This window comes from Macrobrachium rosenbergii, chromosome 48, assembly GCF_040412425.1.
Source record: "Macrobrachium rosenbergii isolate ZJJX-2024 chromosome 48, ASM4041242v1, whole genome shotgun sequence".
NCBI lineage: Eukaryota > Metazoa > Arthropoda > Malacostraca > Decapoda > Palaemonidae > Macrobrachium > Macrobrachium rosenbergii.
The window spans coordinates 53,445,058-53,464,547 of NC_089788.1; the positions used below are offsets into that span (position 1 = coordinate 53,445,058).

The 19,490-nt window shown below is 36.9% G+C and overlaps 1 protein-coding gene across 4 annotated transcripts in view; it reads right to left on the reverse strand.

Annotated features, from left to right (window-relative positions):
• Positions 1-11,134, reverse strand: part of gem (gemini) — a 166,853-nt gene extending 155,719 nt beyond the window's left edge. For all 4 annotated transcript variants that reach the window (XM_067091767.1, XM_067091764.1, XM_067091770.1 and 1 more), the window contains exon 1: positions 11,036-11,134. In XM_067091767.1, the coding sequence (XP_066947868.1) occupies positions 11,036-11,119 (84 nt within the window). In that variant the 5' untranslated portion in view covers positions 11,120-11,134. The remainder of the gene's footprint in view (positions 1-11,035) is intronic.
• Between the last annotated feature and the right edge of the window lie 8,356 nt (positions 11,135-19,490).

Here is a 19,490-nt window from a genome sequence, read left to right on the forward strand (position 1 = left end):
TCATGCCACGTATACAACACAAACAGATCACCTGAACACCTTCTACCTTTACGTCTTCATTCACATTCAGGAAGTAAGTATAGCTTAGTTTTACCAGACCACTGAGCTGATTAACAGCTCTCCTAGGGCTGGCCCGAAGGATTAGACTTATTTTATGTGGCTAAGAACCAATTGGTTACTTAGCAACGGGACCTACAGCTTATTGTGGAATCCGAACCACATTATAGCGAGAAATGAATTTCTATCACCAGAAATAAATTCCTCTAACTCTTCATCAGCCGGCGGCGGGAATCGAACTCCGGCCCATTGAATGACGGTCTGAAGCTCAACCAACTCGGCCAACAAAGGGCTTACACATTCAGGAAAAAAGAAAAACACTTTATTTCTATAAGGAGCGATGGCTCAACAACTCCTTTAACATACACCATACTTCTTTTCTGTTTATAAAGGGTAGCTCTATCAAGTGTTATCTTTCCGGTTCTTGACAAGTACTTCGGAATGAGGTTGATAGTTCCATACGCATTTCCGTCCACGCCAGGCAGATAACTTTCAGGTACTTAATGGATATCTTATATCAACTGAGGCTATAAATAATTAGAGACTGGAGACAAAAACGGATATAGACAATAAGAAATAGTAATCAGAAGCGACTACAAATACTGCAACTGTTTCTTTCTTCAAATCTTCTGCTGACAACTCTTGTGGACAAAGTCAACAGACAATTTACCCAAGAGGGCTTTAAGGATACAACGGATACACCCGAGATTCAGGAGACTTCACAACAGAGCAGGAATGAATTTGCTCATAGCCTAAATATTTGCAGATCAGAAGATTCCACAACTGACCTTGGCAACTCTTCAAATTTAAATTTGATGTCAGCCCTGGATGTGATTATTATTTCAGTAGATGACTGTTCACATGGAGCAAGCACACAGGGGCCATCGACTTGAAATTCAAGCTCCCAGAGGATGTTGGTTTCAACCTCCCACCGCAGACCCCCCACACTGCAGCAGTAATTGATCATGATACAGAGCAAGTGATTTTTCATCGCCCCGGGGGGAGACGCAAACCGACGACATCTGAGTGGCATTCCACGACACTAACCAATATACCAGCGGACCAGCTTTTGTTATAACCGACGTTAAATTCTACACAAAAGATCTTGCTAGTTGCCTGATTTATACACCACCAATGTCGCTATTCTGCAAGAAGGCAAAATGTTTGAGAATTTCATATCGTCATCGTTTCTATCAGAATTTTTAAGGGTCTTTTCAACCAGTGTATGTATGTGTATATATGTATGTATATATATATATATATATATATATATATATATATATATATATATATATATATATATTATATATATATATATATATATATATATATATATATATATATATATATATATATATATATATATATATATATATATATATATATTCAAATACTGCATAACCGGACTGGTTTCTCTGATAGTTTTGACGCTTTTTGTTATTCTGACGTGTTTCTTATTCATTTCCTGTCGAAAATACATTACCCTTTCTCAAAGGTTGAACACAATTACTGTGACAAAGTCACACACTCTCTCTCTCTCGCTCTCTCTCCAACGTTGAAGACAATTATTGCGACTAAGCTCTCTCTCTCTCTCTCTCTCTCTCTCTCTCTCTCTCTCTCTCTCTCTCTCTCTCTCCAACGTTGAAGACAATTATTGTGACTAAGTCAAATCTCTCTCTCTCTCTCTCTCTCCAACGTTGAAGACAATTATTGTGACTAAGCTCTCTCTCTCTCTCCCTCTCTCTCTCTCTCTCTCCTCTCTCTCTCTCTCTCTCTCTCTCTCTCTCCTCTCTCTCTCCAACGTTGAAGACAATTATTGCGACTAAGCTCTCTCTCTCTCTCTCTCTCTCTCTCTCTCTCTCTCTCTCCAACGTTGAAGACAATTATTGTGACTAAGCTCTCTCTCTCTCTCTCTCTCTCTCTCTCTCTCTCTCTCTCCAACGTTGAAGACAATTGTGACTAAGCTCTCTCTCTCTCCTCTCTCTCTCTCTCTCTCTCTCTCTCTCTCTCTCTCTCTCCAACGTTGAAGACAATTATTGTGACTAAGCTCTCTCTCTCTCTCTCTCTCTCTCTCTCTCTCTCTCTCTCTCTCTCTCTCTCCAACGTTGAAGACAATTATTGTGACTAAGTCAAATCTCCTCTCTCTCTCTCTCTCCAACGTTGAAGACAATTATTGTGACTAAGCTCTCTCTCTCTCTCTCTCTCTCTCTCTCTCTCTCTCCAACGTTGAAGACAATTATTGTGACTAAGCTCTCTCTCTCTCTCTCTCTCTCTCTCTCTCTCTCTCTCTCTCTCTCCAACGTTGAAGACAATTATTGTGACTAAGCTCTCTCTCTCCCTCTCTCTCTCTCTCTCTCTCTCTCTCCAACGTTGAAGACAATTATTGCGACTAAGCTCTCTCTCTCTCTCTCTCTCTCTCTCTCTCTCTCTCTCTCTCCAACGTTGAAGACAATTATTGTGACTAAGCTCTCTCTCTCTCCCCTCTCTCTCTCTCTCTCTCTCTCTCTCTCTCTCTCTCCAACGTTGAAGACAATTATTGCGACTAAGCTCTCTCTCTCTCCCTCTCTCTCTCTCTCTCTCTCTCTCTCTCTCTCTCTCTCTCTCCAACGTTGAAGACAATTATTGTGACTAAGCTCTCTCTCTCTCTCTCTCTCTCCAACGTTGAAGACAATTATTGTGACTAAGTCAAATCTCCTCTCTCTCTCTCCAACGTTGAAGACAATTATTGTGACTAAGCTCTCTCTCTCTCTCTCTCTCTCTCTCTCTTTCCAACGTTGAAGACAATTATTGTGACTAAGTCAAATCTCCCTCTCTTTCTCTCTCTCTCCAACGTTGAAGACAATTATTGTGACTAAGCTCTCTCTCTCTCTCTCTCTCTCTCTCTCTCTCTCCAACGTTGAAGACAATTATTGTGACTAAGTCAAATCTCCCTCTCTCTCTAGACTCTCTCCAACGTTGAAGACAATTATTGTGACTAACTCTCTCTCTCTCTCTCTCTCTCTCTCTCTCTCTCTCTCTCTCACACACATTCAACCAGCTACTTAATATTATAAGGGATAGAAACAGATGTGACGATAATGGTGAGGCTTAAAAATAGCGAACAAACAAGTTTTCAATTCAGAGTTTCTGCCTTCTCGTCATCCCTCTTCATTGATGGTTGATACCCTGGTAAGAGTCTAGTCGGCACACCAGAAAAGACGACATAAACGAATGAATTTCTTACTGAACCGACAGTGGGAGGATTCGAACCTGCCGCCCTCAAGCCCAAAGGCCAATCTGTTAGACTACCCGGACTTCCTAATTCTAAATCACTGAGGCTACAGTGCTCCTCCTTAATATATATATATATATATATATATATATATATATATATATATATATATATATATATATATGTGTGTGTATATGTATATGTATGTATTTATATAAATATATATGCATACGTATATATATATTTTATATATATAAATATACTGTATATATATATATATATATATATATATATATATATATATATATATATATATATATATATATATATATACACACACCACACGCACATACTGGTATCTCTTTGGATACTGCTGTGGTCTCCAGCAGCGAGTAATTTTAACACCGTTACCTTAACATCGTTTACCTTTTAATCTTCTTCTTATCTTTTGGCTTGACGTTCGTCATTTAATCCTTTAACGAACATTTTCCCGTTATCTGGGGAAAATGCGCCTGGAAGTGGTCAGCAGTTTGGCGATAAGTGGCTGAGTGTAAGGTGTCCCAATGGACTCGTTACATCTCACGTAATGACTTGGGATTCCGAGTGAGTGTCTATTTGATAAGAGAGAGGTCTCTCTCTCAGGTGTGTATTTTGTCTCTTAACACTCCTACCGCGTTGAGAGACTACTGAAACAAGTATAAAATGCGCCGAAGTTTCTTCGGCGCAATCGAGTTTTCTGCACAGCGTATAATCCTGAATGAGCCGCGGCCCATTTAACTTTCAGCCACGGTCCAGTGGTGGCCTGCGCTACAGCGTTGCCAGACGTACGATCATGGCTAACTTTAACCTTAAATAAAATCAAAACTACTGAGGCTAGAGGGCTGCAATTTGGTATGTTTGATGATTGGAGGGTAGATGATCAACATACCAATTTGCAGCCCTCTAGTCTCAGTAGTTTTTAAGATGTGAAGGCGGACAGACAGAAAACTAAAAATGTGTTCGTAAGTCCAAAGATTAATGCCACGTCCGCAGAAGTGCAAGTCTTGAAATGGGTTTCTGATACACATAATTTCCTGCAGAACATTTCCACGTATTTTAATATGAGAAATGGGAAAAAAAATCACACCAAACGTGAGAAGAACCATGTCATTATCTCAGTTTTATCAAGAACAGATTTTATTTAAAACATGGAATTGAAGAAAAAGACTACATGTGAAGCCTTCAGGGTAGGTAATTTGAAGGGTACAGCCACTGTCCCTTTTTCTCACAGGGCAGTGTCATTTTGCTTTTTGGTATTCCATATATTCCATTCCACGCCTGATATTTACCTTCTTTTCCCATTATCCTCCAGTTTTAATTTTATGAGAGATACCGGCGAGGAATCTCTCTTAGGTTACGATACTTTTGGGTCGAACCGTCTCCGTCAGACCGGCGCCCTGGTTCCCTCAACTGCAACATTTATATCCATTTTGTTACGCAATACTCTGCAGGAAATCTCTCTCTCCTCTCTCTCTCTCTCTCTCTCTCTCTCTCTCTCTCTCTCTCTCTATATATATATATATATATATATATATATATATATATATATATATATATAATATATAATATATAATAATATATATATATATATATGTAATGGAATTGAGTCTATAACCGAATAAACTAAATATATATCTTGAAAAGCGCAAAATGTGCATTACAGAAAATACTGATAATAACCGAGACAGAGCGAAGACAGGAAAAAAGCGACAATGAATTGAGCGATCCCAGATGTGGGTGCAGGCAGAAGGTCTCCACATTGGCTATTCCATGTAGCCGAACGCCGAGTCATCATTTTAGCACTGGGCAAAGAACTAATGGAAATCTTGACCTCGTCCGGTGACCTCATGTACACCGTTACATTAACTCAATGACAACCGTTGAACGGAATATATAGAAAAGTGAACGTGAACATTAATGAAAAGGGGAGCCATAGAGACGAAACTTGGGAAAATTTGTACCAGGTTTAACATCGTATAACTATATATGAAGGTTCTTAGGGCAGCACTCAGTTTGAAAGTAGGCACGAGGGCAGAGACAGAGTGACAGTAAAAGCCCAAAGTGATTTGTGAACTTAAATAAAAATTTCTGAGTGCCCAAAGACTATGTTGGAATTCTTAGTCCAAATTTACTGACTTATAGAGTCTACAATGTGCCTTTTAAGATGAAGACTCGGTCACTACTACTCATTAAAGGTGGAAGTTTATAGGAAATTTAAGACGCTAAATAAATGTATAAGGGAAACCTACTTTTCACTGAAACCAAGATTTTAAGAACACTGTCTTTTCGTAGATGGCTGAAGCTACGATAAGGCGAGTTCAAAAGAAAGCACATTCCTAGCAAGTTTGTTCCTACTTGTGTGAAAACCCACGCTGCAAGAGATATGGCTTTTCCAATAAATAATTCGTTACATGCCTACAATTTTAAGTTCATTTACGTGAATCGGAACCGGGGAATTCACTTTCATTCGTTATAAGCCTGAATTCGTTACAAGCCTGTGCCTTATAAACGAACTTTACTGTGTATATATATATATATCTTCTTCTTTTAACGTGCTTTTATTCCCATTTTTGTATGGGGTAAGCACGATGCCTTCTTTTGAAGGACTTTTTGATTTGGCTTTGGGGTAGACCTGTGGTCTCGATCGGCTGCCCTGCCTGACATCGCTTAGATCCCGGTACGTATGTTTCATGTATCATACCCGACCCAACGCCCTTTCTTCCCAGCAGCGAGAAGTTATTGCGCGGGTATGGCGAGAGTTCGAGACGTGTGAGATGTTTGTTATGTTTTTAGAAGGTGTTGTAGTGGCTTTGTTTTGTGTGTGTATTTAGTCTGTAACATCCATTTGCTTTTTTAAGCAAACCTATCCGTTGATTACATATATAATCCCGGGATGTCTACACGGATAGCAAAGTGTCTGCCTCTCTGATCAGTCGGCTGCGGGTTTGAACCCACGCCACAGACCCTCGAAGTCCGAAGCTGCTGCTGTAACCTGACTGAGCCATCGAGGCTCTACTATATATATATATATATATATATATATATATATATATATATATATATATATATATATATATATATATATATATATATATACATATATACATATATACAGTAAAGTTCGTTTACAATGAATTCCAGGGGACTGTTGTCTGCAATTCGTTATAAAAGGAGATACTTGAAATGACTGGAAGACCTCCCTTGTTTTGATACAGAATGAAATCCAGACGATAAAGTATCGATCCTCTTAAGTGTATCAAGATTTCTAATACATTTCAATAATAGTCATTGTTAATTTAAGAACTGGATATGTATTTCAATGTTTAAAACAAAATTAAAGTTACATTTGTAGTTTTTCCTTTGTCTAAAACCTTTAAATGAGAAAGAAACACAGTATATACTAATTTAAAACATTTTTATTACGCATTGCATAAAAAACTGGCACTAAGCGGTTAAAAGAAAAAAAAAAGTTTTCACTGTTGCGAGTTCCGTTGGAGTTTTGCGATAAGTTGGAGTGATTCTCGGTCTGATAAGACTTGTTCTTCTTCTTCTGCTTCACTGGGGTAACAGCTGTTTCATGTTTGTTTAACAATAAAATTATCACTTCGTTACAACAGGTATTTTTCACTAATAAAACTGTCTGCGGGACGTACAAAACAGTTCGTTATATACCTGATTTCATAATAAATAATTCGTTACATGCCTACAATTTTAAGTTCATTTACTTGAATCTAAACCGGGAATTCACTTTCACTCGTTATAAGCCTGAATTCGTTACAAGCCTGTGCCTTATAAACGAACTTTACTTTATATATATATATATATATATATATATATATATATATATATATATATATATATATGGACATAAAAGGCTATCCAAGACACTCCCCTAATTGACATAAATACATATTAGATATAAAAATTATGATCAGTCTTTCATAATGACTCAGAATTACTTGATATACTCTAAAAATATATATATATATATATATATATATATATATATATAATATATATATATATATATATATATATATATATATATATATATATATATATATATATATATATGTGTGTGTATAGCAGTAGTTATTAACACGTTTTTTTATTACAGTTCAGGAAGTAAGCCTGTCGATAAAGCCTAATATCAACATAAACTGCACCTGACCGTGCAGAATACCGTCACATAAAAGAATAAAAATGCACCCTAAAGCTTGCGAAACCATAGGCCTAATTAAAAACAGCGACAGACCAATAATTCAATATTTGTTCAAAGTTCTATGGTGACAATAATAAGCGCGTAAAGTTATAAACATATGTCACTTATAGCTATTGAAGTCATTCAGTTTACGCTGATGCTTTCCAGTATTTGCTGTGTTTTCAGGCCTGTACTGAGGTGGGGGGGGAGGTCGAACGACCCCCCTCAAAAAATTTCTGGAATTCCATATTTTCTGTGACTATCTTTTTCATTGAACTGTACTTATAAATTAATAAATAACAATCTTTAGTTTTTTTGGCAAGTCTTCTTTTATAATTACAACATCCCGATTGATCTGGATAGAGCTGTGGATATTTTCTCTAAGCTTCACCCAAGACGACCAGAGCTCACATCTGTTTTCACATGAGCTTTAGTATTTCGTTGTTTTTGAGCATAAAAGAACGTGTTAGTTACTCTTCTTTCTTTAAGAAACTATGTAATCTTATGGCCAACATATTAAAGGAAATTCCTTTCATCCTACATCACTGCTACATATTACTTGTGTTTGTAGTTTATTATTTGTACAAATATTTGAAGTATGCATACATTTTATATTTTCATTTGTAGTGTGCGTTTGAAAATTTTCTTATATAACTGTACATAGTAACTGCAGTTTTTCCTTTTTATTTCTAAATTTTGTTTATTTTTTTTTATTGCATCACATACATACTCTTTAAAATATTTATTAATTATTGTCTTTTGTTAAGTCAAAGTATTTAACATAACAATAAATAAAGTAATATGCATGTTACACTATTTGTTATTGTTAACATATTAAATGAATCAGTCAATAAAACTGAAAAAATATTTTGTAATTTCAGTGCAAACTTTCAACATTATAAGTAAAATTCTGTTAACCAAAGTCAGTACTTTGAATAACATCTAATCGGGTAGAAGGGCATAGACTGCATACCCAGTTTTTCTTCTTACTATAACTAAAATAACATTTTCAAGTATTTCATCTTGTATATACCTATATATGCAATGAATATATAGAAGAAAAGGTCCAGTTTTGGGAAAAACGACCCCCCCCCATAAAAAACTCTGGGTACGGGCCTGGTTTTGGAAGGCACAAAATCCAGGAAAAACTCTTAACAAAATCAAAGATTTTGTTGGCTCTTCCTTACACCCTCCCTAGAAAGTTTCACATACAGTCATTTTTTTTTTATTCCAATACTCAGTACAAGGTATCTTTCGAAAAAATTGTTAATTGCAGGTTTTGTTTTAATACTGAGTGTAATCTGTTCCAACATACATTAAAATATAAGGAAAATACATAGAAACATCCTGCATGAAATAGTGTTTCCGAAAACCTTTGCTCGATCAATACTTTGGCGACCGCGCTATTTACTTCTCATCGCCTCTCAACTCCGTAGCATTGTTAACAAAGCTCAGATTTCAGGGGGAAAATTTGGGTTATTAAATAAACTTTCATGCGATTCACCAAGTAATTATATGAAATAAAACGATGCTATTCGGACACGGAACTTTCAGCCAGTCACCAGCAAACTGCCGACGGATTTTAAGTGCATTTCCGCAAGACAAAAAACAATAGTAATAATAAAATAAAATAAAAAACAGAGGATAGAATATTGAACAAATAAAAATAATAATTTCAGTTTGTTCATGTTATTCAAATGCATGCAACGTTCACTATCGAGAATGGCGAGTGTCACAAAAACAGCAAAGATAATAATAAATTTCTACCCCACACCGGGATCGAACCCAAGATCCTCTCAAAACACGGACAAGGGTGCTATAACTGAACTACAACGGTCATTAAAAGAGTTGGAACCACAGTACTTACACTGTACCTGAGACTTTACACGGGCATGCCAGCGAGTGTTACCCAACTTCCCTACCCACCAATGATCATACTGATAATATTTCATTAGAATTAACCCTTCTGAACAATTATGATGGAAATAATCAATGCACAATCACGAATATAAGAACAGGGTCCAAAACTTGTTTAGGCTCTGTGTGGGATAGTTGGTAGTGCCCTTGCCTTTCATTGAACTAAGAGTCCTGGGATCCATCCAGATGTGAGGTCGGAGCTTACACCTATTACACACCCGACCGCGCGTTGATTATTTCCAATAACAATAATAAGGCCAACTATTTCATGTGATAAGGAATAAAAAAGAACACCCATTACGTTTATTCTTGTCCAAAATATAATCAAAATTAGCTATCAAGGAATTTGTTCAAAACTAATAAAAGCAACAATAAACAAAACCTATCAAAAACGCCCCCTGATTCCACTAATCGTCATTCATTAAAAGCAAATGAGACAATTCCCTCTCTTCACTATACAGTTAGAAACAATCAGGAATTAACTGAGAGATGCTGTGCACCTTTGCAACAGAACTATTGCAAGCTGAGCATTCAGAACGAATTTACTCTTAGCCTTCAGGACGAATTTACTAACAGCTGTTCACTGCTAGGGCTTCCGATCACAAATACCTACTCACCACTAGGACTCTACACTTAAAAAACCATGGAAAAAACCATGGAGCATTAGGGCTCCTGACCACATATTGCTATATACAATTAGGGCTTGACGATAGAAGCGACTCATCGTTAGGAATATTGACGAAAAATAGCTCACACCGTTAGGTTTCATGATTACAAAGGCTGCCGTACCTTTTGGACTCATGGCTATGAAAAATTCCGCCCCGTTAAGACTAAACGCCATTAGGACTTGTTGCCATAAACAGCTCTGCACCATTAGGACTCTGGACTATAAAAAAAATCTATGCACCATTAGGTGTCTTGACTGTAAAAAGTTATGCACCGTGACCATAATAAGCTACGGATAGATTATAAATAGCTATGCACTCTCAGGACTCATGACTATATGCAGGTAAACACAATTAGGATTCTGGACTATAAGAAGCTTGATTAAAAAGTTAAGCACCATTGGACTCAAAACTGCCCAACCATAAACAGCTACTCACCATTAGGACTCTGAGCGTAACATAAAGTTATACAACACTAGAACTCTTAACCATACATAGGCACACACCACTAAGGCTTTCAACTAAAAAAGCTTCGCACCAACTAGACATACACTAAAAAATGTTGCTGCCAGTAGGACTAATTACAAAGTTACTACATCCCAACCAGATATCACAGTAAAAAGTTATGGACATCACCTATAAAAAGCTACATAACATCAGGACTTAAATTATAAGAGTTGTAAGGCCCAGGATTCAACTCCAAAAGACTACGCGTCCCAAGGATACAACTGTAGAATTCCTAGAACCACTGAATCATTACTAAAACAAGGTAAGCTTCAAAAAATCGACGCTATAAAAGAATGGCCGTCAGGTCTTATCCAAAAAAAGCTTCCCGCCATTGTGATAGAACTCCAAAGATCTAAATTCCATCGGTCTACAACTATCGGAAATTTCACCTCACCAGAGCGTCACCACAAGACTCGGTGGAATCAAAAAGACACTTACGTTGGCTGAGCTGATGGCCATGGCTACGATCGCCTGGGAGTCATCCGCCTCGAACCGATGGCACTGGGTCTCGTCACTGTCCATAACTGCCTATAGCTGACTTTACAATGAGGAACGGATCCGCAGCTTACTGGTTTAACAGTAAGCAACAGGTGTACCAAGTCCTATGCAAAAACAGAACCCTGCACCTGCGTTATTATTTCTGTTATGTCACACCTGGAATTATCCTCACCACTTTCACAACTGCACACAACCGATGCTCGACAGTAGCTCGGAAAAAAAAAAGCATTCGAATGCCAACTCTGGTTAGAGAAAGGAAAAGATATATTTCTTCATCGTGGAAAAAATGACCACGAAAGGAAAATAACATGATTGAACAAATCCATAAAACAGCAAGTGATGTTCAATTACAACTGTCCTTCCGTAACCGAAGCTCGAAAGTAGTTCGAAAAAAAAGTATTCGAATTCCAACCCTGGTTAGAGAGAGGAAAAAATATATTCTTCATCATCGAAAAAGAAAAAATTATCAGAAAGGAAAATAACATATTGAACAAATCCACAAAACGCAAGTGATATTCAATTACCTTCACATAATCGTAAAAAGAGTTTGTGGTGGTTTTCATGAGAAACGAAAATTATATGATAGGAGGAATCACCTGCCGTCCTTTCATGCTAGTTGCTTTTGACAATGGCGATTCATCGTTCATGAAACTCGTCATTTTAGTCATTCGAAACTGCATTTCTTGGTAAAACTGTGCCTTAAATAAATTAATAAGACTGCACGGTCAATGTTATCTTTTCCCATCTCCTGTTATTACTATATTCAGCTGCAACTGCCCTTCTTTTTGAAACACTGGCTTCAGTCAATTATTCTTACTATGTTTGGTCTCTAAAGCTTGCTTGATGATGGTCCGTCGGTCCACACTAGGCCTTTCTAATCTCTTTCACGCCTCCATTAATTATGTTACGACAAGAAAGCCCTTCTTTACACAATCCCGAATATAGTATATTGGTCATCATCCTCAAGTCTTTCTTGGTAATTCAGGGTCCGGAAGTCCACACCAGTTCTCTTTCAAAACTTTCATTATTGCTATTATCCGAAATTACATTTCTTTATTCATTGTTGAATTCGGTATTACTCTTATTGTGTCTGGTCACGGTTGAGAGGTCTACACCGGTCCTCCTTAAGTCTTGCACACCTTGAACAGAAATTTAACTTCGTTTTAAAGCAATGAATTCAGTCAATTTTAGTTTTCTGTAAAAGAAAACTATTGTGCCGGCTTTGTTTGTCCGTCCGCACTTTTTGTCTCCGCCCTCAGATCTTAAAAACTACTGAGGCTAAAGGGTTGCAAATTGGTATGCTGAACATCCACCCTCCAATCATAAAGTATACCAAATTGCAACCCTCTAGCCTCAGTAATTTTGATTTTATTTAAGGTCTGGCAACGATATAGGACATGCCACCACCGGGCCGTGGTTAAAGTTTCATGGGTCGCAGCTCATACAGCATTATACCAAGACCACCGAATGATAGATCTATTTTCGGTGACCCTGATTATGCGCTGTACAGAAAACTCGATTGCGCCGAAGAAACTTCGGCGCATTTTTTACTGGTTTCTTACTTGGTATGGTCTGTGGTGGTAAATCATTGTAAGGAAGTCCACACCAGTCTTCCAAATCTCTGTCATATCTGTGATCATATTCAACTGAAACTGCCCTTCTTTATGAAGTTCTGAATTCACTTAATCAATCTGACTTTTGTCCCTGTATTCGGTAACAGTCTGGAGGTCCACAACAGTCCTAATCTCTTCCGCACATCCGGTCAATAAATGACCGAATGCATGAAATTCTGGCCCTATTGCCAAGGGCTGGGCCGTCGAGGCCATTCAGCGCCGTCATGGCAATGAATGTATGAAATAATTTTAGTTACAAGAGAAGTTATAAAAAACTCACACAGACCACCACATACTAATGCATAAAAATTATGCATATCTTCCACACACATTCATACATTTAAATGATAATTCATTAGAAGTAAATTTTCAAATGCCGTTAAAATGATCATTGCCATCCGACAAGGCCACAAAGGGCTCTTCGCCAAAATCTCGACTAGATTTCAGGTGAAGGCCAAACTTTCTCCTGCCGCTCATAAATCTTGGACATCACAGAATGTGCTCAGCCAACACGAGCCTCCCTAAATGAGCACAAAGTGGCGCATTGTTACCATATAAAATATCCTGATATGAGAGGCAGGTAAGTCCAACCCTTAGTCGAGCTGAAAGAACTTCACACTTTCGATTGCTATCAAAATTTGTCGGTCAAGGGTTAATATTATCCCTTATGCTTTTCTGTATTGCCTACTGGCAAGGAGAGGAGGCAGCCACTTTTCTTGCCACTTCCTTGAAATGTAGGACATCACTGGTATTTTCATATCGGAGTGAGGAACACTTTTTCACACATGATCATCATTTAAAGTGGCTGTTTCGCTTCTCTGTCCATTATTTCATTACAACGCATTCCCGCACAGGAGGGAACCCAGAAGAAATGGACAATTTTGTGCTGACAAGAAATGTGGAAGAGTCGCCCCTGAGTATTTTGGACTAAAGGGTGACAAAACTAAAATAGCATCACGTTGAAACATTTTAAGAGTTGATTTCTTCTACAGGAGTCTTCTTGGAGAAGGATTTTGGATGTATGGAAATTTCAGGTATGATCTACATTAACTTCCCTACATAATCTGATCTGAAAAGGATTACATGATCTTGGCACACTAAGTCTCTCAGAGCCACTAGCTTCTTCCAAGCCTCCCTTTGGAAATCAAGTGGCAATTCATTCATATTCAATGCCACATATTCTAAAGCCTATATTATGTGATACATCAAGTTCTTTTAATTTAGTTTTACTTGCTGAAGAATGTATCTGACAGCCATACTCACTCTGAGACCTATACAGTGAATCGTGCAACTTCTATACAATGACTTCTTATCTGCTCCTGATTATGAAGAGAAAGAACTTTTAAAATATTTTCCAGTTTTCTTAAGCTCTAATTTCCTGTCCAAAACATTCACTTCCTAATATAGTAACTATAGTACCAGCCAGTAGGTACTACTTCAGTAAATCTGATCTGGTATATTGTATAGCAAGTCTTATATAATGGAAATTTAAAACAATGCTCACCAGCCATTTACTAATGGCACTGATCAACTTTTGCAAGTGTTCATAGACTACTGTGGCATCACAGCTAGTGAAGCAGGCTGGCAAATTACCAACAGAGATCTTTTTTCAGGTGAGGAAACTGTTTCTATAATATGTTAATTACCACTGCAAAACATAACACTAATGATATTTCCCAGTGAAATTGCCTTATCTCACTCTTACTCTCATGAATCTGTCTGATAGAAAAGAATAAAATAATCTAATCATGTTACTGAAAATACCATTTTGTATAGCTTTTGGATTATGCCATACTGCCTGGTTGTATCACAGGCCTTCTCAAGATCAAATAAAACCCAAATGGTTGGACAATGCTGAATTTAGCTTGACATTATCAGTGGTGGGTCTAGAGTATTTGAATCTTTTGAAATCAAAACTGGGATGGAGAAATGATGCCTTCAGATTTCAAATATAGTAACAAACTAGTCTGGTGTCAATCAAGTTTTCTGTTAGCTGACAGGTGTAAATGGTTAGAGCAATTAGCTGGTAGCCAGTGGTTTCAAAGGTATCCTTACTGGGTTTCTTAACTGGAATTGTAATAAAGTTTTCCAGCTCTTAGGTAGTGAACCAATCCCCATATCCTATCATTTTGAAAAGAAAAATCTTAGCATTATTTGGCAGGTGATTTAGCATCTCGTATAATATTGCATCTTCACCAGGAGAAGTGGTCTTAGTTGTAAACAGAGCACCTTTAAATTCTTTTAGAGAAAAGAAGCTCTACTGGCAAGGAGATGCATACTTTATACACCTCCTTGCCATTAGAGCTAGGAGCCGAGGCAATCTGATATTCCTGATATACCTGAAAAATGTAGGCCTACTTTCTAGACAACTTCAGAAGGATCACTTACAAGTGTATAATTCACTTCTAAAAGGAGTAAAGGAGAAAGGAAAACCTTGTCATAAAGCTTTTTACTCTATCTCCAAACAGCTCTCTTTGGGGTCTTAAAATGATTCCTTTAATTTAGTAGGCTACAGCCATGATTCTCTTATATTTGGTAGGGGCAGATTTGTATATCTCTCTGCTTTGAGAAAAATGACAATTTTTACACCTTCTGTGGCATTTTTTATTAACCTTTCAGAGAACTAGTTTCTGGTATAGCATCATGAGCGCTTTTCAAGTTTGTTTGGTAAAAACAAACTTTTAGCTTCATTATATGAGCTAAAAGATTCAAAGTTTCGGTCCATGACAACACGTTGATTGAATTTTCTCCAATCAACCACCTCAAAATTCCATTTTGGAGGAAATTTCTTACAGGCATTTTTAACGTTTCAAATGAGATGGGAAGTGTTTACTTCCATTCAAATATTCATCAACTGACCATAGAAAATCTAAATGGATAATGGAAGAGCACACACTTAGCTCAATGGCAGATAACTGATTGCCATAGGTATATGAATGGTCACTGACCCATTATACAGACACTGGATGACAGTTAATAACATCCTGTACTACAGTATCTCCCCTTCTGAATCCAATACATGATGACCACGCAGAGGATTGATTATGCTCATTGACATTATCAAGTTGTAGGAATGGGTAGGGAAGCTGAATTATTAGATTCTACTTATCACATTCACTGCAGCCACTCCTGGGAGGATGGTACAGGAACAAATGGTCAACTGTTTCTTGAAAATTATATTTTTGGCTACAGCTTGTAAAGAAGTAATCAGGTTGTGAAGGCATGCTGCAAAGACTTACGTGCAATAGCTGCAACACTGCCATGGGCAGAATATGGCAAAATTGCATAAGTCAATCCAGAATGGAAAGGTTAATTGCCTACCATGGTCTCTTGTAAACACTCAGTGCCTGGATTAACGATCACAGGTTGTTTTCTTCTAGCTCTCAGACCTTTGAAGTTCCGCTGCAAAATGTCTGAATTTAAAACTTGAATTTAAAACATTATTTAAATATTTTTACAATATATATATATATATATATATATATATATATATATATATATATATATATATATATATATATATATATATATATATATATATATGCTCTGGAAGAGGAAGGATGATGGTGATACAAATCTTGGTTTAACTGCTCTACCTGAGGAAGAAGAGAACTGGAATTTGCTTGAGCAGCGGAAGAAATTAATTTTAGGGTCTCAAGTCATGAAGGGTTTAGGTAACTGAAGATTTTGGTCACCTTAAGAAATGCGACTTGTAGTAACAGTTGGTCATTCAGCAAATATTGAAGAGGAACTTGATGTCTTTAGGGCTTCAGTCTCTTTTAAACCTTTCTTTACTTTTCAGTTCCCTGTGTGGAAATGAAACAGACTTTTAGCTGCTAGACTGGACTTCACAAATTATGGTATTCCTCGGGGTAGTTAAATTATATTCCACTGGGACACGTCTTCAACCTCCTTCCCAATTCTCAATAAGGTCGGGTAAGGAACTCAATATGTTGGGGAGGATTCCCTTGCAGTAGGAGAGCTAGACTTACTGAAAAACTCAGACGCAGCAGGAGATGAGGGCTCACAGACAGTCTTCTGGACTTTTGAGATTGTGTTTTTATTTCTTTCCCCGGGCGCTGGAAGATCAAGTTTAGGGATCTTCCTCCCATACATTCTTGGTAGTTTGTGGAGCCAAATATGAAACAAGAAAACTTTATTCAAGTTTTTTATAGCAGAGGCATTTCTTGATTCTGCGCTCTTATTAGTGCCCATAAGCTTCCATTTAGCACTACCTGTACTTATATATTATGCGTTTATAATTTCCAGGACATCCTGATCAAAATTGTATCAAGGGAAGATCTCAGAATTTGAGGAATGCCTGCCTGTACAATAAATATAATACCTATCAGCAGGGCACTGACTCAAAACATACTTTTTGCACAAACATGGCATTTCTGTTGGCTAGACACTTTAAAACTGTAATAACCACAATGCTTTCTTAACTTCTCGAGTTCTTCACACTTTCTGGATACGCTTATCCAAAAGTGTGAAGAATGCGAGAAATTAAGAGGGCACTTTTGTTTTTACAATTACACAAACATATATACATACATTATACGCATATACACCTATATATACACATACAGACATATGTACATATATACAGTATATATATATATATATATATATATATATATATATATATATATATATATATATATGTATATGTATATATATATATTATATATATATGTATATATACATACACAATATATATATATATATATATATATATATATATATATATATATATATATATATATATATATATATATATATATATATATATATATACAGTATATATATATAATATATGTGTACACATGTATATATATACATACACATATATATATATATATATATATATATATATATATATATATATATATATGTGTGTGTGTGTGTGTGTGTGTGTCTGTATGTATATATGTTATTTTATTCTTTGTGTGGTTTTATGAGTTCGCTTTATACTGTTCTTTATAAATGCTAAGCTTAACAGTTGAAATTAGAGTAAAATTTTACAATTCTTTGATCGTGCTTTTTTATGGATTAGCTTGCACATATTGTATTGAATACTATACACAGTAGGTGGAAAGGCAATTTCCGTACTTAAGTACCACCAAAAACATATAAATGATCTTTGATTTTATTAAGATAAAAGGAAATTATAAAATTTATTGAACTTTGTTTCCGAACAGGTGGCATGTATGATCATGAATGTTACATCAATGGAAAATCAATTTATCTTTCCTTCGTACGGTCCAAGTACCGCAAAGTAATCTTTATCGTCATCTTTTTCTCGTGATAAAAAAACGTAACTTATAACATCTTTCTGTATCGCAAAGTTCAACTCGTGCTGTGGATTTTCTGTTTTTTATCTCTATGACTTTTATTGCACTTGATTGCGGACAGGTAGTACTAAATTGTATACAGATAGAAAGTCAACGTGTCCTAGTTTGGTATCGTACAAATATAAAAAATATATCTCTATTTTGCTATTTTTGGTTAATTTTTTAGTAGAAGTAACATATACAACTTTTGCTTAAACCTGACTCTTACCGGCGATATCGATATTTTGCTATTCATGTTTCCGGCTTTCTATCATATTTTGATACAGCACCACAAATCAGCTTCAAAATAAAACCAAACCCATTATCATAACAAGAGAGATAATTTTACACTACGCGATCAGTAAAAAAAGAATCAAAAGGCATGTGGGCTGGTACTTGAGGGCTGTGTTGTGTTCTGGGACAGACACAAAAGGCTGAATATCCGAAGGGTTAAAATTAGTTGTAAAGGTCTTCGCTGAACACTAAACGCCTTTTTTCAGTGTGTGTTAAATGAAGCTTCAAAGTCCAGTGACTTTGAGATACATGCACAACATGGTGCACATACAGTTCATTTACATCAATAATTTTGCCACCGTGGCATCCAAGTGATTTGTATTTGGAGGTCAGGAAGAGATACCATATCAGCTCTCCAGTCTTGGCTGGTGATGGAATCACCTGGAGAATGCGCCGTGCTTCATCAGTACTGGGGCTGAGTGAGTCGCTTTCGGACAGCTCCATATGGAGAGATTACTAAAAAAAATCATGACTGCTCGAGTCTATTAAAATAAGTAAAAACATGCGCCGAAGTTTCTTCGGCCCAATCGAGTTTTCTGTACAGCGTACAATGCTGTATGAAACTTTCAGCTACGGCCCCTGAAACTCTTAGCCGCGGCCCATGAAACTCAGCCACGGTCCAGTGGTGGCCTGTGTTGTTGGTACCTATAGCGGTCCCAGAAGTACGATTATAGCTAACTTTAACCTTAAATAAGATCAAAACTACTGAGGCTAGAAGGTTGCAATTTGGTATGTTTGATGACTAGAGGGTGGATGATCAACATAAGAATTTGCAGCTCTCTATCCTCAATAGTTTTCAATATGACAGAAAAAGTGCGGACGGACAGACAAATCCGCCACAACAGTTTCTTTTACAGAAAACTAAAAAGTACCATTAGTGGTCCTGGAAATTCACTTTCTCCACGACTGGCGCAGTGACCGCCGACTTACCCAACAGTTAACCTTACACCTCACCCAAGAGAGACAGCACAAAGGCATAGAAACTGATGTAGACTAAATCCACCTGTGAGGTTACAGAGTATGTGAACTTGGAATCACCTTCCCTTCATCTGTAATGATGGGCTTCTCCAGACTAAAGTCCTGACCGAAGGATTAGCCCCCTTGCATTCCGATGGGCCAACCCTTGAGGATAGTCCCGCCAAGAGGTCCAAACCA